General features: G+C 37.1%; 1 protein-coding gene across 1 annotated transcript; it reads left to right on the plus strand.

Moving 5' to 3' along the window:
- Positions 1 to 39: 39 nt before the first annotated feature.
- txnl4b (thioredoxin-like 4B) lies at positions 40 to 8,870 on the plus strand. Its single transcript, XM_039744829.1, has 3 exons — positions 40 to 292; positions 3,080 to 3,231; positions 8,261 to 8,870. The coding sequence occupies exons 1-3, from the start codon at positions 161 to 163 to the stop codon at positions 8,424 to 8,426; spliced, it is 450 nt and encodes a 149-aa protein (XP_039600763.1). The 5' UTR covers positions 40 to 160; the 3' UTR covers positions 8,427 to 8,870.
- The last annotated feature ends 13,075 nt before the right edge of the window (positions 8,871 to 21,945 follow it).

The following is a 21,945-nucleotide window of genomic DNA, read 5'->3' on the forward strand; positions in this document are numbered from 1 at the left end:
AAAAATCCTATTTATAGTCGGAATAATTGTAATTCCAGGATGAATGTTTCCGACGGAGTTATTTATAGTAGCCATCACTAGAAGTGCTTCCTGTACTTTACTAGTAACTTTGGGCAGCAAGATTTAAAAGAAAATTAGGCATTCTGGTGTGGAGTTTGCTATGAGTTTGTTTCTGCCGAAGTTGCACTGCAAGAAGGAAGTGGATGAAGTAATAAAGAAAGTGGCCGAGAAAGTATTGGTGCTGCGATTCGGGAGGGATGAAGATACTATATGCTTGCAGCTTGATGAGATTGTAGGTCACGTATGTTGGATACTGATTTAATATTTTTCTTTAGACGTGGCATACATCGCATGAGAGTAAAATTTGAAGCTCAGGCGAATGACGTGTTAGAGAAAACGTCATTAAGTCTATTGTGATTAGCGGTAATCCATTGACTTTTATGTATTATTTAACGGAACACCCATTCGCTTCACGAGTGGTTTTGGGTTTGCTGGCAGCTGGTGCACAGACTTTTGAGAAACTTTAAAATTACTGAATGTCCATTACATACTGAATAGTAAATAAAGCAACACTGCAGGTTAAGTCATGTATTAATAGGGTGAGCAATTTTTTAAGTCTCAAGCGAGTATACTTGTGTAGTATGTATGTATGTATGTATGTATGTGTGTTAATTATGCCCACTGAGAATGTCCCTCTTCATTTGTTAAATGCCTGTTTTGTGTCGTCTTCATCACAGAGGGATCAGGGCACGAAAAAAAAAACCCATATGCTTCTGCATCAAATCATTACACATTGTTTAAATTGAACTTTATATTCATGAAACATTTGTGATACTACTTTTAAGATCTCAATGCTCTTAATACATTACTGGACACACTTAGTGCGTTTAACAGTGTATAAACATTCACTACAGTATTGCGTTTTAAACAAACACAATGCATTTTGTTTACTTTAAAGGTCCACATTGAATATTAATGCACTATCACATGCACCGAGTTATATTCTTCCATAGACATTAAGTTAATTTGTTCGCTTAATTTACTGAGTTGGTGTAGTAGAATATTTGCCTGAAGAATGATTGCTGCTCAGTAGTTTGTTTTTTTTTTTGTGGTCATCAGTTTCCAGCTTTCCTACGTGCGCGACTGAAACAATGATTTTGGAATGAATGCATAAAGATTTAGTCGCATTATTAGGTATATTGTTTTTTTTTTGTTTTTTAACAAAAAAAAAATAAAACACTTGGCTGCAGCCCCTGATTAAATGTGCATATTCTCTTCTGCATGGTTGATTTGTGAGATGCACATCATGGGTTAGCATTCTTGCCTCTGTGTTTTCTTTTTTCTGGATCGAAAAGCCTTAAGGCTACATCCAAACCGCACGGTGTTGTGGCACCTGTGCGATGCACTGAGTGTGTCGCTTTCTTTTGCGTCAGTAGTGGTTTGATGTCAGTGTCGGCATTGTTACATTTCAGTTATTTCTCGGGACACCAGGATGTATGCTGTGAAACTGGGTTTGTATGGTCACCCTATGTATTAAGAACAGGGCCGGATTTAGATGAAAAGAGGCCCTAGGCTATTCCACTTATGAGGCCCTTTCACCTCCCATTTTTAAGTTTGTTCAAATTGCTAACAATTTGAATGTAGGCCCCTCTTGATTTTGAGGCCCTAGGCTGAAGCCTAGTTAGCCTATAGGAAAATCCGGCCCTGATTAAGAACAGCACATTTTAAAAGTGAGTCCTATATATAAATTAACACTTGTGTTCAGTTTTTGTTATTGTAAACAATATTATGTACAAAATTCCTTATGCAAATATCCCTTTAATAAAGACAAAAATGAAAACCAAATTTATTAAAAATAAAATATCCTACCAAACTGGAGGAGGGTGTGGGCAATTACATAGGGCACAGGGACCTTACTTAGACAGAGTGACAGACCATCTCAGTGCTCAGTCATGCATGCCAATTAACTTGAAATGCTATTGTGTATGGGTGGGGTACTCACATGTGAGTAAATAAATGATGAAAAAGTGAATAGAAGAAGCAAAGTCATGGTTAATTTTTTTAAGCAACTAAATCTTTTATTAAGTATTTGTTTTATTAAAGGGGTGGCACGGTGGCGCAGTGATAGAGCTGCTGCCTCGCAGTAAGGAGACCTGGGTTCGCTTCCTAGGTCCTCCCTGCATGGAGTTTGCATGTTCTCCCCGTGTCTGTGTGGGTTTCCTCCCACAGTCCAAAGACATGCAGGTTAGGTGCTTTGGCTATTCTAAACTGTCCCTAGTGTGTGCTTGATGTGTGTGTGTGTGCGCGCGCCCTGCGGTGGTGACTTGCCCGGGGTTTGTTTCCTGCCTTGTGCCCTGTGTTGGCTGGGATTGGTTCCAGCAGACCCCCGTGACCCTGTAGTTAGGATGTAGCAGGTTGGATAATGGATGGATGTTTTATTAAAAATGATTGTGCAATCAAATTAAAACATTTTTAATAATGCTGATATTAAGAGACTTTTTGTCACTTCACTATGTCACATTTAATAATGTCTATCTATCCACTAATCTTATTTAATTTGCTTTCAGAATCATGGGGAGTCTAGGGTGGCAACATTCTGAGAAGAGACAGGAGCCAATCCTAAATTGGACACCAGTCCATTGCAGAAAATGCTCTAACACATATCCATACTCGCTTGTAAACTACCAATTTAGAGATGGTGAATAAGCTAACATTCACATATTTAACATGAAGAAGGAATGATGTTATACCAATAGAAAAAGCCCATGCATTAACAGAATATGCAAACTCTAAACTAACTTGGGATATTAACACAGTCACCATGTTATTCCATTGAGTTATTTTGTTCATAAAACATGACTGAAGATTAGAAAGAACGAAAAACTTTTGAAATAAATCTGTTGTTCTTCTAACAATTTTTTTTTTATTACAGTATGTTTTATCCAGTACATTCTTATTGTTCTAAAGTACTTTGTCTCTATGAAATCTGTTAATTTAAAACTGTTATTGTACAATTAAAGTTTTACTTTGTATTAGTTATGCATTTTTATCCTAATTAAATTTTTTTTTTTTTTTTAAGTTTTCTAAAGTTTCCCATGACGTGAGTAAGATGGCCGTAATCTACCTGGTGGATGTCGACAGTGTGCCTGTGTATGCTCGCTATTTTGACATAAGCTATATACCCTCAACTGTGTTTTTCTTCAATGGACAGCACATGAAAGTGGATTATGGGTATGCTTTTTTACATCTGTTACTTGCTTAACAGATTTATGATTTTAAAAAAAAAAAAATTATGCAGTTCTGACTACAATGGTATAGTCTGTATAAAAATATTTTGCCTTGTTAAAGCAGTTTGTGGGATCTGAGCTAATTTGGATTTATGTTGACAAAACTATTCGTCTATCAATTATAAAAAGTAATGTGATGAACACTTTTTCATTTTTTATGGGCATTGATTTTCATTATTCAAATTCACTTGTGTATATTTTTATGTAAGTTTTTATTTTAACATTAATTTCTTTGAAAGCTGAACCAAATATGGGATACAAAAATGATTCTTCAGCAAATGAATAAAATACACAAATATAGCACATGCCTAAAATGTACAAAATGCAGAACAAATCTATAACAGAACACCAGAAAATACAAAAACTTAAGTATAAGTACAGGAGAAAAACATACCCATTATGGTGTTTCAACACTATAGTAGCCAGGTTAAAGTTAGTAGTAAACTGCCTGCTTCTACTAACCTTGAAAGGAAAATCTATTTACATACCTTCTGACTTGTACATGTACAGATATAATGTCTGTAAACTGAGACATGTTTTTTTTTCCTCATACATGTCTATCTGTTGATCCATTAGTCGCATTTTTTTGTTTCACAGTGCCCCAAACTTTAAAATTTCACTTTAAAATTAACATACATCTGAAATGTATCACCTTTCTAAATTTGTACGGAGTGTGTTCATTACTGCTGATTACCTTGTGGTTTCTGTTCAATTAGTCTTTATCTTTTTTTATACTGTCCTTCATGGATTACACTATTACTTTACAAAACAAACATCTACAGCACTATTCAGAGCAAAAACATTAAGTACAAGATCAGTTGCCACTGTGAACCTAGTTCCATGTATATAATAGCTTTTTTTTTTTTGGCCAGATAAATGCTTTTATATTTAATTTATCAGATAACCCCTTTGAGGTTCTGGCGAAGCTGATAAAGTCATCAGCCTGGAGCTGTACACAGTGGGTATTAATATTATGCTCCTTGGGTCTACTAGTATTTATTGTCTGAAACAAGAATCCTTTGGTGATGTAAAACCTCATTATTTGTAAGTTTGAGGTCAAAGGCTTCCATATCTTAGTGCCAAGTATTCACAAGGGATAGCAATGATTCTCTTACATTTATTGTTGTCTAGTGAACTCTTTCGTTATTTGGTCAATTTATTATTATAGTTATATAGGATGTGTGAAAATCAAAGTGTATAGCTGGCCTAGTCTACAAAGGAAAGGGTGGTCCATTGGGATGCGAGTCTTTTTCAAATAGTCAGGCTTTTGAAATAGACAAGCTGAAAGAAAGTTATAAAAGTGAAAGCAAATTTTAACTTGATTTCCATGTTAAAAAATGCATTGTTGTAGGAAATGCAAGAAGACCAACACAGTGTTTAAAGAGTTGATATAAAAGTAGAGGGGATAGAACTGAAAAGCTTAGGCAGGAAAGAATGGCTATTGCCTTCAGGGATTTTGATTTTTGAAGAAAAATTTTTGAAGAGAGTGGTTAGGGCAAGTTTCTGAAAGTTCAGAGATGAAGAAGAGGTCCTACCTGAAATATTTTGATGTGTATGACAATCAGCTTCTATATTTCAATGACATGAAGAAGAATTAAAGTTTTTTTTTTTTTTTAAACTGCTAGCTGTTTTGTTCACAATAATAGCATATATTAATCTGCCACATTAAATTGTGCTCTAAAGCAAAGAATTTTTTTATACATTTAAAAAAATACATAGCCAACTGTTGTATTTTATAATGGAGGTAAAGAGTACCAAGATCCTAACAGAGAACAAAAACAAATGTACTGAATAAGTTAATTTTTTAAACCAAACATGTTAAGAGTATTGATCAACATTTTGACACACACATTGAAAACAGTGTATCCATGTTTTATAGAGAGGAAAAAAGGCAAAAGCAAAATGTTATTTTGAGATTCAGTTGATTTAAAAGACCAGTCATGCATTGCACCTCCTGCTCATCTCCCTTTACAGCAGTCTTCGGTGCCAGAGGTGAGGCTTTTACCTCAAAAAGTCACGTCTAAGTGTTGTTATTGACATTATTCAATGTTTTTGCCCAGATATGACATGCTGTCTCTGTTCTGTAGTCAACTAGACAATACTCAAAGGTTGAACATGTGTGTAGCATGCGGTCAAGTGACAAGAACAGATTTTATAGACTTACATTTAGTTTTTTTAGCATAGGTAAAGTAGTAGCGCAAAGCTGGCTTTCCTTTCTCACAGTGCTTGAATCTACATTGATTTTACCCCGTCTCCCTTTGTATTTATGGATTCATTGCTTTCAGTGAGTGTTGATGAGTTTGCCTGCTGAAAAACATTGTTCTCAGTTTTTTTATTACCATATCCTTAGCAAAAGCAACTCTGCATACACCATCAGATTTGATAATTGTTTTGTGGGGCTTTAGTCTGGTTCAGTATAGTTTGACTCTGTTGTACACTCTTGTCATTTTAATTCTCTCAGTATTTATTGTGCATGTACATGGCATGACATGAAATGTTTATATTTGCAAGTGTTAATTGGGCCAGGTAACTGAGCATCAATGTAGAGGTGGCTTGGCTCTTTCAAAAATTAAAGGCTTTAATAAAAATGCAAGGTAGTGTAATCAGTTTATTGCTATGTGTGTAAAGTACAATGAAACATTACAACACTGCCACTCACCATGAATCTCACCTTATAGGTTAACAGGTGAAAAAATGGTGTCATTTAGGAAAAAATAATCTTATTATTTAAAAACAAATCTGTCTGTTAAAAACCAGCAGAATATAAACATTGATTAAACATAATTGCAGAGACAAAAGCAGCATAGTATGTAGATTGCAGGGGAAGGGATCATAGCTGTATCAAAATCCACAATGTCTGTTGTGAGCAAGAAACTTATCCTTGCATCAAGAAAATAGTACCAGTAATCTGTGATAAGATGTTTTACTTCCAGTTGACTTTTGTTGTCACAAACATGTCTCAGAAAAATTTTGGAGGTATTTGGTCATTTTTAGGACTTTTTCTTTCATATTGGGACCTCAGTACCCTTAACCCTCATTAAAAACATTAAAAAGTGCAGACTAGATTATTTAAATAAATTATATTGTCTTGAAAAATATTGTCACTGATGTTGAATGGTGGGGTGATAGGAGGCCTCAAGTATATTTGTATCTCATTTGAGATAAAGTTCTCTGCCGATACGCCTCACTTATTCAGTGCTGCTTGTAGCAGGGTCATAAAATATGCAGTGCTATTAGCAGTACTGGGCACACCATTCCTGTGAACTCACATTAAAATTCTGTGATGAGATCAGTCTAGCAGTAGTAGTAGAAGTATTGTCACAAATGTCATAAAATTAAATTCTTTCTTTCTAGCATATCTGACCAACATACAACATGTTGCCACTCTCTGGTTTCAAAATAAACAAGAATGTATTAATATACAGGACTTCATTTTATTCAATAGAAAACAGAGATCCACTTAATTGATGATTCTTTGTTCCTATTTTCCATGCCAGTTTTTCAGTTGTGCTCCCAGTTCATGAAACCTTGCTGGAGAAACCCTGAGAAACTTTATTATGGTTTGAAGTATTTAATTTTTATCTAGCTACAGTTTATACATAAGACATCAACAAGGGAGTTGTTTAAGAGAAAATAGAGAGGTTCTGCAATTTAGGAGACATGTTGATTGTTGTAGGAGGTGGGATGTCAAAGGTGTGAAAAATTTGTGTCATGATAGGGCTTTCAGCTTGTAAAGGTTCAAAACTGTGTGAAGAAGTGTGATATACAGGGGACAGAGAAAGAGACATGGCTAATGATGTGAGAAGATAAAGCAATATCTGGGAAGGATTGAGATGATAAGGGACTAGTGGCTTTATGGGATTTCTCTGAGAGAGGGGAATAAGAAGGCATTGTTCAGAGAAATGTGGAGAGGACAAACCTCATGAAGTAGTTTGGCTTCATTTGACTAAACAAACCCAAATAGGAAAGGAAAGTAAAGTAAAGTAAAAGCAGACAAGGATAATTGTTCATACCTCTGAAGAAACCTAATAGTGCAAAAAAAAAAAAAAGTGTCAGAATTTGGTGGGGCTACCTGGGCAAAGCATACCCATTAAACCTGTTATTTGCTTGTTTATGTTATCCCAGTCACAGGACTACAAAGCTGCCCAACAGCACCACAGCATGGACACCCACTACCGCATTTTCCCCAAATTGACCACCCTAGGTAATCTTCCAAAAATGAGTGTTTAAGAACAACTCCTGAGACATTTAAACCAGCTAACCAGGTGATGCTTAGCTATTTTGGTACAAAAAAACAACAATGAAAATAAGTCTTCCCCAAACACCGAAAGTGGAATCGAAAAGCAAAGGAAGCCTTTTGTAATGTTCTGAGTTGTTTTTGTAATTACAGTTAGACATAGATTGGAAAGAGTTGTTTGCCAAAATTCTGCTATTTTACCAGAGGTCAAATTCTGAGATGAAAACAAAGTTGTCTAAATCAAGACCAACTAAACACAGTTGTTCACTGATTATATCTGAATCTCAGACAAAGGGACTCTAGCGCTGCACTGTAATTTATTAGTAGTCATTTCTGAAAAATGTTGGGGAGGAAGTCCCAAGATACCTTTGCAGCCCATTATCTGTCTTTAACAGCTTCTAATGTGGCGATATGACTCACTTAAAATTTAAACAAAAAAATGAATCTCCACCAAAAACAAAGTTCCAAATCATGTATAAAAGCAAAATTAAAAAAGAAATTACCCAAAGCCTAAAACATTTTCTAATCCGCCAAATTCTTTTACTGACTTTTATACTGACTTTAAAATTTTATTTTTTTAAGTGTTCAGTTTATATGAAATAAGATGATTTAGTTTACAAGAGAATGAGGAACTAACTTTTCTTATGATGTCTGCTATAACTTGAACAGCAAGTGTTATTTATGCATGTATTGTTTGTTAGATGTAAAGGAATAAAGTTCTGTGTCTCTTTTTCAGGTCTCCAGATCACACAAAGTTTGTAGGATCTTTTAAAACCAAACAGGACTTTATTGATCTTATAGAAGTAATTTATCGTGGAGCAATGCGAGGAAAGTTGATTGTAAGAAGTCCAATAGACCCTAGGAATATTCCAAAGTACGATTTACTCTATCAAGGAATATGAAGACTGGAATATAAAGAGAATATGTAAAACTGCACAAAAGTGAGGAAGGCTTCTGTCTGTACATTACGTTTACAGAATCAATGTATTTTTCAAGTGTTAAACTTTGTTGGCTATATAAACTATTGTAAATAACAAATAGGGTAATAGAGTTAAAGATTTGTTTTCTATTTTCAGAACAATGGAATATTAACAACTTAAAGGCAATGGGGCAAATTTTTCATGTAAAAATAGAGGTTAATCTGCTTTAATTGATAGTATGCATTCAAGTGTAACTTAATTCCAGTATATTAATGTTTACAGTAAATCATAATAAGCTTGAACAATAACGTTAAAAGAGTGGATCCTTTCCAGTGACTGCAACCTATTGTACATGTGTAATGTAGGAATGTATTTCTAGTATTTATAAAATACAATATTATTAAGGTGTTTTTTTTTCTCATGGAAATAAACATTTTTCATCTTGATAGCTTTTATGTGTAGTATTTTTTTATACCACAACTTTGGTGTATCATTGTGTTTTAATGTTATAGAATATACTATATGTTTCCTATAAAATATTTAAGCTGTTCTTGTATAATTACAGTTGAAATCAGAAGTTTACATACAATTGGTGTGAATTCTTTAAAACTTTTATCCTAACAAACTATAAATTTGGCATTTTGTTTAAGATATTTACTTTGTGCTGGGCAAAAGTAATTTTTCCAATAATGTTGACAGAGTATTTCACTTTTTATTGATCACTAGGCTGACCCGCCTTTTAAGGCGACCGACTTTTAAGTTGACCACTTCTTAAGGCAATTCAATATGTAGATCAATTTGATATTTTATACAAACTCATTAATTTGGTTATATTGCATTTGAGAGGTATTACTTTAATACTCGTAATTTGTTATTTTTGTGACGAAATTTAAACTTTTTTTCTATATTGAGGTCGCCCTTTTGAACCCCCCTGATATTTACTACGCGGTGAGGCATTTGTACTCCATCAACATTAATTATTTCCAGAGACATAATTTTGTCTATTTTTCCAGCGCATCACGCACAAAAGCAAGGGAACGATGGGAGCACCAGAACTCTGCTCACGTCATGTCGCTTCGTACCGCAAGCTGCAAGTAGTAAGTCTGTGATAAGCGGAATACCGCTACGCTTTTCACTGATGGGACGGAAGGACAATCCCGACCGCTTTTATATAGTAAGAAAGAAGAAGAAGATATCGCACAGTCTGGAGTAGAAAATCATCTTTTACCTGGAAAAATGAAACTACAAATCCCATCATGCATTGCAAAATGGACGGGGAATGTGTGAAACTCCGCGCCTGCGTAGCACTCACGGGACGGAAGGACACCCGACTGCTTTTATATAGAAGGATGTCACGTTTGCAAGTTTACATACACTTTGTTAATATTTGGTAGCATTGCCTTTAAATTTTTAACTTGAGCGAAACATTTTTGGGAGCCTTCCACAAGATTCTTACAATAAGTTGCTGGAATTTTGATCTATTCTTCCAGACAGAAAAGGTGTAACTGGAATAGATTCTTAGGCCGCTTTGCTTGCAAGCTTTTTTAGTTCTGCCCACAGATTTTCAATCAGATTGAGGTCAGGGCTTTGTGATGACCACCCTTATACCTTGTTGTCCTTAAGTCATTTTGCCACAACTTTGGAGGTAAGCTTGGGGTCATTGTCCATTTGAAGACCCATTTACAACTGAGCTTCAGCTTCCTTGCTGAGTGCTTAAGATGTTGCTGCAGGATATCTACATAAGTTTCCTTCCTCATAATGCAATCTATTCTCTGAAGTGCACCAGTCCCTCCTGCCGCAAAGCACCCCCCACAACATGATGCTCACACCCCCACACTTGATGGTTGGAGTGGTGTTCTTTAGCTTGCAAGCCTCAGCCTTTTTTCCTCCAAACATAATGTTAGTCATTTTAGCCAAACAGTTCAATCTTGAATTCATCAGACCAGATAACATTTCTCAAGAAAGTAAGATCTTTGTCCCCATGTGCCATTGAAAACTGCAGTCTGGATTTTTTTATGGTGGCTTTTCAGCAGTGGCTTCTTCCTTGCTGAGCAGCCATTCAGATTATGTTGATACAGGACTTGTTTTACTGTGGATATAGATACTTGTCTACCTGTTTCCTCCAGCATCTTCATTAGGTCCTTTGCTGTTGTTCCGAGATTGATTTGTACTTTTCATGTATGTTCTTCTCTAGGAGATTAAATACATCTACTTCCTGAGCGGTATGATGGCTGTGTGGTCGCATGGTGTGTTTATTTGTGCATTGTTTGTACAGATGAATGTGGAACCTTCAGATGTTTGGAAATTTTTGGATGAACTAGATTTGTGGAGCTCCACAATTTTTTTTTTCTGATGTCTTTCATATGTTACGCACAGGGGCAGTGAGTTTTATGGTATGCCTTAACATACATCCACATTTTAGCTTCAGTTAGGCTATCAGAAGCTAATTGTTTAATTGCCTAAATGCTTGACATCATTTTCTGGAATTTTCCAAGCGGCTTAAAGGTACAGTTAAAGTGTGACCCACTAGAATAGTTATATAGTTAATAACAACTAATCTGTCCGCTAACATTTTTGGAAAAAATTATTTTTGCCCTACACAAAGATGATGTCTTAAATAATATGCCAATTTAGTTTGTTAGCATAAAATCTGAGAAGAGGTTCTAAAATGAGTTTTAAAGAAGTCACCTTAAGTATATGTAAACTTCTCATTTCAACTGTAAATGTATAGAGACAATCACACCATGGAGAATTATTTAACATGCTTCCTTGAATATTGGTATTGCACAAAGGGCAAATATTTTACGTTGGATCACAGACCTACTGAATTTCATTTTTTTTTTGAGATTGTCAAGATGCTGGTTTTAAAGGCAAGCCAATGAAGTGGTGTCATCAAACCGTCGTCAGGGCCTGGTAGAATTTCCTGTAACTAGTCTGCAGAGACGTGAGATAAAGAATCGGTGTACTCCACCACCCCCTGGTCTGGAATGGAATTAATCTTGTTCAGGACCTTTAGCTGTCTCCCAGGCTCACGTGTGTGACAGCTTTCATATTGTATATTTTTCAATGTTTTTTATCGTATTATTATTTTTATAGGAAAATAAGTTTATGGAAGGATTTGCATATTGAATCTCATTGTACCATACAAGAACAATTAAGGAATTTAATTCAACTCAAAAGAAAAGGCCGCGTATTTACAGATGATGATGACTGGCTTCTAAGTCAATTTAGATTTCCAAGAGCTATCTTTTTGGAGCTCTCGATATAAATTTTAAGGTGAAATGCATTAAAGTATGTATATTACATTATACAGATAAAATTTGAACTTCATTTAAATAATGTATACTGTTAATAATTAAACGTGAGCACGGTGGCTCAGTGGTAACGATGAAGTGGCACCCTGTCCAGGGATTGGTCCTGCCTCACGCTGTATGCTTGCTGGGACTGGATGGATAGATGGATTGGATAATTAAACATATACTACGAAGATATATTTTAGTGTTCCTTAACTGTTTTGAAGAATCATCATTCTAAGCTTTCAGATGGTCTGACATTTATTAAAGAGTTTATTGTGTGGCAATTGGTTACATGGAGAAAGAAAAGGAAGGACAGTAATTGGGGTTGGTATGTTTGAAAGAGAAAGTACTGTTGCATTAAATCATTTCATCGAAGGTCGTGCATATCCTAGCAAGCATCTTGTGGGAGGCAGAAACAATGTCTGGGCAGGGTGCCAGCCCATTGCTACCATTGTGGCACTGTGCCCCCATGTTTAATACATGCCTTAATTCATTTCATCATGAAAATATCAAGTATACATCTTGGTATTTAAATTGTTCAAAGAGCTGTAATATCATGAATGTAATGTATTCTGTGTCCTGTCCAGCGTAAGAGAAAGCCCGTTTAAGAAGCACGTAGTGAGTCACACACACAGAGCACACAGGAGAACATACAATACGAAGCATTTAACGTGCTACTTTAGTTACGATGGCATCTGAGAAACACTAGTAAATTTAACATTGATTTTAAGATTATGTTTACAATGTTTTACTTTAATGACAAAATAAACTATGAGATTAAAGTGGACATTTCGATCTTTTTTTTCCACTGTGTCGCTATTTTTTTCTTTTCTCTGTACCCTAATACATTTCAGTAAGACACTCAGACAATGGGCTATGACTCACCTTTTCATGTTAACTTTGATATCTGACCACTTATTTTTTATTTCAGGCATCATGTGACTTTCTGAACTTGAACTTTTGAGTGTCTCCGCCACTCTGTATCACTCGATCAACTTCCTTTTGTTGTTTATACCTCTGCTTAAGCCAACAAATAGTATGTTTTTTCTTGCCTCCACTTCACATTCGCTGAAATTCTTTTTTACATGTGCTTTTGCCATTGACTTTTAACCAAACATTATATTAAAATGTGTAAAATTCTAGAGGGAGGCAGTAGGCGTGTGCACGTGCGTTACTTTTCACACTGACCGGGATTTATAGAGCTGAGGTGTGTGGAAGTTGGCTTATGCAAGATTTTGTGCATCTGAATTTTTTTTACATTTCCACTTTTGTCTGTAAAGCAAGTTGTAGTGTGAATTTTATGCATGGCGTTCTGCATGAGGCTTCTGGTCACCATGGTACAAGAAAGGCATAGTAGCACTTGAAGCTGTGAACAGGACAGCAACCAAGTGCATCCCAGGACTTACGAACAGACTCCGAGTTAAATCTGTCAAACAGAGTAGACTACATGGAAACCACTGATAAAGTATATCTAGCAACATTCTTTCAGGTTAAGGGTGAATCACGTACTCGACGACATCAGAGGAAATTAAGGGGAACTGAAATTAAGACTGAAGCTAGAAAGGACTTCTTTATGCAACCCTTGACAAGAATCCTGATGAGATACTGAGAAAGCTTATCTATTAGCTAAACAAGCTTGATGGACTGAATGGTCTTCTTTCGTTTTTTTTCGATTTTTTTTGATAACCAGTTGCTTTTCTCTGTCATTTGCAGCTAAGATGCCATTGTTATTTTTGATAAAGTTCCAATTGCAAAATTAGGCATACCAAATGCAGTACTTGCAGTAGGCAAATTAACTCATTTTTGCTAGCAGGAAATTATTTTATTAAATTTATCTCCTCACAATGAGAGGATACAGAATTAATCACCAATATTTCCAAAACTGAAAACAAATATCCCAATCTGCTCATGGTTACGCACTACAAAGAGAAAAAGACCGGGGTTATAAACAGAATTCAGTCTTTTTCCATATGAAAAACAGAATATCATCATTTGTGAGATATGGCCTGCCATTCATCCCGGCCAATACCCCCACGCCGCTAGATGGAGCCCTTCCGGCAGCATGGAGGTGCCCCGAATTCCAGCAGGGCATCATGGATAGTGGAGTTTTCCTTCACAGCCCTGCTGGATACCATGCGGGCCGCAAGGGGACGCTGCAGGGAGGCTCGGAGACTTTTATGTGCCCTATAACCCAGAAGTACGTCCTGGTCACAGGGACAGAGGAAATTATGTAGTTCCGGGATGAAAAAAAGAAGAGTTTTGATCTGACCCGGAAGTGCTAAGAAGTCACATGGAATGAGAGTTCAGAAGCACTTCCGGGTCATGGACTATAAAGGACTATGGGATATCCCAGACAAACGAGCTGAGCTGGAAGAAAGGGTGTCAATGTATCTGGGAGAGTGGAGGATTTATTGATTACTAGCAAAATACCTGTGCTTCGCAGCAGAGAACTAGTGTGTTAAAGAAGTAATGAAAAAGAAAAGGAAACATTTTAATAATAATGTAACATGATTGACAATGTAATTGTTTTGTCATTGTCATTTACCTCATTTCGCTCTGAGCTGAGCTCCGCGGCTAACGCCGTCTTCTGAAGCAACTTCGTCAGACTGCCACCAAATACTCACAGAAAAATCCACAAGTTAATACACACGCTGTCTCTAGAGATTCTCCACACTGAATCCTCCAGGCACTACTTACAAAAGGTTACATTGACAATCGTGTTACGTTATTTTTAAAATCTTTCCTTTTCTTAGCACAAGCACAGCTGAGAAGCTTCGATGCATGTGCTCCATAACGCGTTAAAAAATAATGCATTTAATCAAACTTTGCATTACAAGCAAAGGGGAGCTTTTGTCAATGCATGATTTCCTGGTACACCGATTACATTGATCAGCGCATCCCGATTCATTTTACCCTCGCACCACCTTAGTTTGAGAAGAAGTATGAAAAAATATGAGGTTAACACAGAAAAACAGATCACCAATTCAAGCTTTATGAATAATCGATTCGCCATCAATAATTGTTTTGGTAAAGCCATCCTCCTTCCATTTTATAATTTTTCCGCCATTAGCCATGATTAAATGAACGGTAAATAAAGTAAGAGCAAAGCGAGGGTGACTTATTTAGGCAGGCATATATATGACAGCAACACTCATGACAATGTCAATCATGTTACGTTATTATTAAAATTTTTCCTTTTCTTTTTCATTACTTCTTTAACACACTACTTCTCCGCTGCGAGGCGCGGGTATTTTGCTATATATATATAATATATGAATGACCTCCAAAAGAGCGCTGAGACTTTTGATATCATGAACGTGTCTGCAAAAACTGGCGTCTCCTGCCCAGCAAAAGTCGAGCAGCCAGCGCGCGTGCATAGCTGTGCCGGCCTTTGAGACGCTGACTGAGCTTCTGCCTTAAGTCAAAGTGAGCACTTTTAATTTTTTTCATCCTCCCCCTGCGCTATAGCCCAGACAAGTGCAAACACGGGACCCCTTTTCTACACCACGGCAAAATAATATTAAGGCGATTCACACTTTTGTTTGCATGTATACGATTATGAGGTCCTCACCTCGGATTATGAACACACGCACACGAGTGGAGGACTGACAGTGCCATCACAGCCGATTAATGGCTACACAAGACCCACCGCGACTGTCCCCAAAAGGCGATCATAACGTCAGCGAACACATCTCTCTATACTATATAAAAGAAAAAGGCAACTTTCTTTTCTTTACACCTTTTTTCCTTTTATCCCAAACCAAAGCCTTTCTCTCTTAACACTGCAGAGGACACAAAACTAATTTTCTTTAAATGCCGGTAAGGCACATTACCAGAGGCACAAATTTGAACGTTCACATAGAAAATGTAATTTCTATACCACAGCCGTCGTGTAGCGCCTTTCAAAAGGGATCTACTACCGAGAGATGATCCATATATATTTTAGCTGCTGTTAGTTACTTACCTGTTGTGTTACACAGTCTTTAAAATGTAGTTTACCCGCAACCACTCCAGTAGTGCTCAATGTACCTGTACTTCTTAAAACGTTAATGTTTTACTGTTTAAAAACTTATAGACTATATTTTATTATTTTTCCCTTGCACTCAGTGACCAAAACTATACACACACATATAGACACATACAAACATACACACATGTATATGTATGTGCACACACACACATACATACACACATATATATAATTTGTGTGTGTGTATGTATGTATGTATGTAAGTATGTATGTGTGTGTATATATGATGTAGATAGGTATGTATATATATATATATATATATATATATATATATATATATATATATATATATATATATATATATATATATATATACATATATCTACATCATATATACACACACATACATACATACATACATACATACACACACACAAATTATATATATGTGTGTATGTATGTGTGTGTGTGTATGTATATATGACAGCAGCAATCCAAGCTGTGAGAAAACAGTAAAAAGGAGGCGTGTCAGACGTCGTGGTACATTTTCTGATGTAGCTACCGAAAACAACTTCGTGACGCTGCCGCCAAATACACAAAACAATTACTTTGACAATCATGTTTGTTGAGGCAAAGCCCTCACTGACTCACTCACTCATCACTAATTCTCCAACTTCCCGTGTAGGTAGAAGGCTGAAATTTGGCAGGCTCATTCCTTTCAGCTTACTTACAAAAGTTGGGCAGGTTTCATTTCGAAATTCTACGTGTAATGGTCATAACTGGAACCTATTTTTCTCCATATACTGTAATGGACATTAGCTCAATGGCCTTGGGGGGGCGGAGCTGCGTGTGACATCATCACGCCTCCCACGTAATCACGTGAACTGACTGTGACCGCAGTACGTAAAAAAGAAGGAAGAGCTCCCAAAGAGCGCTGAAGAAAAACGCAGAATACTTTATTCGCGAGATACAAGTTTAATGAGAAGACACGAGGTATAAACGAGACTTTGGATCACTTTGTAACGGAGTTAAAATTGCTGTAGCAAGAAACTTTTAAGTGCTGGGTCTTAGCTAACATTAAACAAAGCCGTGGACATCGCAACATCACACAAGAGAGCAGCTCATGTGAACTAACTGAACGCAGTACAAGTGATCACTTCCATGCATCAAACCTGTTCAAAAAACGCATTACACACTTGACAAGGTAGGAAAAGAATATGCTCCGAGTTGAGCTACACAGCTAAGATGGTCTTGCGGAAGCAACTTCGTCACGCTGCCACCAAATACTCACAGAAAAATCCACACGTTAATACACACGCAGTCTCTAGAGTTTCTCCACACTCAATGTATTCCTCGCATTAAATTAATTAATTAATTGGGACGATGTACAAGTAAAATTTAAAGCCAATAATAAAAGTGCTAGAGAGCTGGCTGAATCCTGGTTATCAAATGAGAACGCCATCAACAGATACTTGGACATAAATCCAGCATATACAAACTGAAGAAGAACTTATTCTTAATAAACAAGACTTTACTCCCAACAACCTTACCCCTCCCCCCCACGGACCTAGCCACCCCCCCCTCCCCCTGTAAGGTATTGCTATATATTGCCTTTGATTCTTGTATGTCTAAGCATTATCCTCTGATGAAGACCCCTGGTAGGGCTGAAAGCTCATGAATAAAAACTACTTTATGATACGTGATTCATTTTCTCCCTTTGTAGATCTCCAACTGCTATATATATATATATATATATATATATATATATATATATATATCTCTATCTATCTATCTATCTACATACATATATCTCCTTTGGGGTGCGAGCAGCTGTTGCTGGGGGTGCCAGAATCCATCGAGGAAGAAAAATTAAAAACATTATTTGTACAAAATTTTAATTTATCTATCCATTCCTAAATAATTAAATGGGCAGGCTATTTCGTATCAGTACAATACGCTGCTTGTTAAAACGGATGACTTCTGCTCTTACGTGCACTTAGTGCTGCGTGGGTATTATGAACTATCGTATCTCTTCAAGTTCTTTTTAAATTTTAAATACAAGTAATTTTTATTTAGACGACAGAAATATGTTTAGTAGGAATGTTAGTTAAATTTAGTCATCATTGCATACATTTTTCTTCACCATAGACATTTAAAGACTAAATTCAACTTCCATTCCTACCAAAGATATTTCTGGTGACTAAATAGAACCTACTTATATCCAAATTCGAGCTATTGAGCTGTCGCCTGCCTGCCTGAATAAGTCACCCTCGCGCTCTTACTTTTCTACCGTTCATTTAATCATGGCTAGTCGCGGAAAAATTATAAAATGGAAGGAGGATTACACGGAGTATGGCTTTACCAAAACAATTATTGATGGCGAATAAAGTATCCATTATTCATAAAGCTTCAATTGGTGATCTGTTTTTCTGCGTTAACCTCATATTTTTTCATACTTTTCATAAGCTGTAAGAAATGAGCCTGCCAAATTTCAGCTTTCTACCTACACGAGAAGTTGGAGAATTAGTGATGAGTGAGTGAGGGCTTTGCCTTTTATTAGTATAGTCTAGCAAAATACCCACGCTTCGCAGCAGAGAAGTAGTGTGTTAAAGAAGTAATGAAAAATTAAAGGAAACATTTTGAAAATAACGTAACATGATACACACACACACACATTATATCTATATCTCTATATATATACATATATATATCAAAATACCCGCGCTTCGCAGCGGCGAAGTACTGCCTTGAAAGTTTTATTAAGAAGAAAATTAAACCTTTTTAAACTGAGGAAAAATATACCAATAATTATTTGTTAAGGATCTCTTTGTATACCACATTGTGAGTTCGGCCCTCCGGTCGTAATATGACCAAGCTGTGCGCTGAGCTTACTCTTAAGCATGCAACATACAGTTGGTCATGTGAACAGTAATCTTGTTTCAAATCTAACAGCTTGGATTGCTGCTGTCATAATCGGTTTGAGTTTCATGGTTTGTTTCAATTATGACAGTATTTATAGAACTTGTGTTGAAGTGACATTCGGCATCTGTCAAGCGTTGTAAGTATACAACCGGCTTCATCAATAACTTCACATCCAGCTTTCGAAAGTTTAAACATTCATAAACATCAAAGTGTCCACTACTGAAATCGTCACCTGTGAATCTAAGATGTTTTAAGAGGCATTGGCGGTTGTCCAAAGGTGTAAAATATTTGACCATTTTGGTACACTTGAAAGCGACAACCGAACAATTCAGCGGCAGCCATCAACTCACATGCAGAACCATAGGTGAAGGGCTTAAGCATTTCACTCTTATAGTGCTCCTGTGTAGTATAATTATCTCCTGTACCGTCATCAGTCCACACCTTGAACCTGTCCCAGTCATTCAATATATAAGACACAATGTTTCTCCAGATATCAAGAGTGAGCCTGATATGGCCGTGCAATATGTAACACAGAGAATGGAAAAGATAGGTGCCATCTCCGGGGAAGGAAACCACTCAGTAAGTGACAGTTCTTTGATCGATGGTGATCACCTCGATGGACATGTTAATGCGGGTAAGGTTGGAATGATAAAGGAAATGGGTACCTGAACAATGTAAAGTGAGTCTAAAATACCTACACAATAACTATAATCGTAATAAATGAACAATAAAACAGCGGAGAAGCCGTGGATTAAATAAAAAGGCTGTAGTTATCAGCAGGGAGATGTGAATCCTGTGGCGAAGCAAGGAAGGGAATGAAGAGACTGGATGGACAGCCTTATATAGGCAGGCAGCCAACAACGTGGGAGGCGTTGGGATGGGGGACCCAACGCCGCCTCACACGGTGACTGAGCTGCAGGCTATGGACATATATATGTACGTAAGTAGGATTCAGTTAGCGTTGGGAACCTGCGTACCAAATTTCTTGAAGATGGGCCCATAAGTAACAAAGACTGTTGAAAAGTTCAATATGGCGGCCGACAGTGGCATCATACCACTGAAATAAGTACCAAATTTCAGCCTTCTACCTACATGGGAATTTGGAGAATTAGTGACGTTGGAAAGTTCAATATGGAGGCGGACAGTGGCGTCATACCATTGAAATAAGTACGTACATCGGTTTCAGTTAGCGCAGGGAAGCCGCCTAACAATTTTCGTGAAGATGGGGCAATAAATAAGAAAGTTCAACATGGTGGACGTTGTCGACCATTATGACCGTTATGTGTAGAATTTCGAAATGAAACGTGCTTAACTTTTGTAAGTAAGCTGTAAGGAATAAGCCTGCCAAATTTCAGCCTTCTACCTACACGGGAAGTTGGAGAATTAGTGATGAGTCAGTGAGTCAGTCAGTCACTGAGGGCTTTGCCTTTTATTAGTATAGATTATTATTGTGGATTATTGTATGAGTATTGGGGAGTGGTGGGTGCTTTGTGCACTGTATAGTTCAAATAAAGAAAACTTTTGGACTTTTACCTGGTGTCTGGCGACTGATCTGAGGGTTCAAGGGGACGACAGTGCCCCTTATCTGTCACATATTCTAATTACAAAATAGAGAAAATGCAACCAAGAAGCTAATTTAGAAAATACTTACAGTAATTAAGGAAGTTTGGAAATCTAGCACAGAAAACACCATTTAAATGAGGACTAAAGATATTTGAGAAGAATGTAACTTATTTAAGTAATACTGCAGTATACTTTACACATCAGAATGCAATGAAAATGAAAGTCCACCCTGAGATTTTATTTTAATTAAATTGAATAGGTCTACTCCAGGCAACAATGTATATAGCAGTTGAGCTGACCACATCTCCTAAGGCTCTAGAGATTCAGGATGGTGGTAAATTCCAACAAAATGGAAAACTCCAATATTGTTAACCCTATTTTTTGTATAGGTTTGGAAACGTATGTTTGCAAAGCTGAGCCTCAAAAACCTTACATCAACTGTGTTCACATTTTTGCACACACTAACAAATCTTTAGTAAGAGGAAAGTGATGGCAACAAATATTTGCAGACCTAGCTTTTTAACCAAGACAGCATTGTCAAAATAAGGTGTGCTTCCCAAAAACAGTCAATCTTAGCAGAGAATGAACATGATAACAAATAACACTGGTAAAGAATGAGTGAGTTTTGCGAGTGTTTCCCAGAGAGCAGAGGTTGTCAGCATGCACTGATTACAACATGTTGCTGCACCCACCACAAGATCAACCACCTGGATTGGGACCCGAATGCAGCTATGCAATGGGTGACACCTCAGCACCACAGTGGAACAGTGTGTGGTATTCTTACAGTGGTTGGAATGCCATTCCTGTCACCTAACCCCAAATTTATTTTTAGTGCTTGCAGGGCTGGATGCATGTTAACGTCATGCTTAGGATGAAACAATTGCAGGTTAATAGCCTTGCTCAAGGGCGCAAAGGAATAGAGATACTTCTGGCGTTTACAGGATTTGAGCCAGCAATCTACCGATTGCCAGTGCAGATCCCTATCCTCAGAGCCACCTCTTCCCCTTCATTATCTGACATTTAATAAGTTTAAAGAGCTTCTTTATTGGCTCATTCCCAGCATCCATGTCAGAAAAGCTCAGACTGTCGATAACAGGAATACTGATCCCACATATTGCACTCTTCAAATAAATTGTAACAATCTGGTAAATCCTTCTCAGTAAATCACTATGAGGCAGTATAGTATGTCCTAAAAGCCATAGTAAATGGGGCTTTTTAGAGTGGCCCTGGAGTGGGTAGGGCGCTGAATATGCTATATTGTCACAACAGCCTTGCATATGTATTACAATTATTACTAGGGGGCTCCGGCCCTGCTTGGTTTACCAGAAATACAATTTAAAAAGATTGTTATTTTCATGGGAATTGTTACATATGCATTATTTTCACTTTTAATTTAAAAACTTTTGTAAAAACAATACTTGTCCGTTATTTCCAGCCCCGGGCGCGGTTACGTATAATGCTGCTCGCATTATGGGGGCGGCTGAACGCACGCTAAGTATATGCCCTCGGATCATCTGCTGTCTTTCTGCTGCTGGCAAGCTCCCTGTTCTGCTTGTCATCTGCTGCTGGCGAGCTGCTTGTTCTCCTTGTTGCAAGTCGTTGTTTTAAGAGCTGGGAGCACATGATGCATGTCTTCCAAAAGCAAACCAAGTCCGTGGACTTGTTTTAAATGATGGCTCACTGCTTTGTCTCATGTGACGTTGTAAAAACAACACTTGTCCTTTATTTCCGGCCCCGGTCATGGTTAAAT

The sequence above is a fragment of the Polypterus senegalus genome, chromosome 2 (genome assembly GCF_016835505.1).
Source record: "Polypterus senegalus isolate Bchr_013 chromosome 2, ASM1683550v1, whole genome shotgun sequence".
Lineage (NCBI taxonomy): Eukaryota > Metazoa > Chordata > Cladistia > Polypteriformes > Polypteridae > Polypterus > Polypterus senegalus.

What these genes read in the sequence shown, in the direction of transcription:
- txnl4b (XM_039744829.1), top strand. Translation starts at nt 161, where the DNA reads ATGAGTTTGTTTCTGCCGAAGTTGCACTGCAAGAAGGAAGTGGATGAA. An exon ending in GCTTGCAGCTTGATGAGATT is followed by an intron (nt 293 to 3,079) that starts GTAGGTCACGTA and finishes TTTTTTTTTAAG; the next exon opens with TTTTCTAAAGTTTCCCATGA. An exon ending in CACATGAAAGTGGATTATGG is followed by an intron (nt 3,232 to 8,260) that starts GTATGCTTTTTT and finishes TCTCTTTTTCAG; the next exon opens with GTCTCCAGATCACACAAAGT.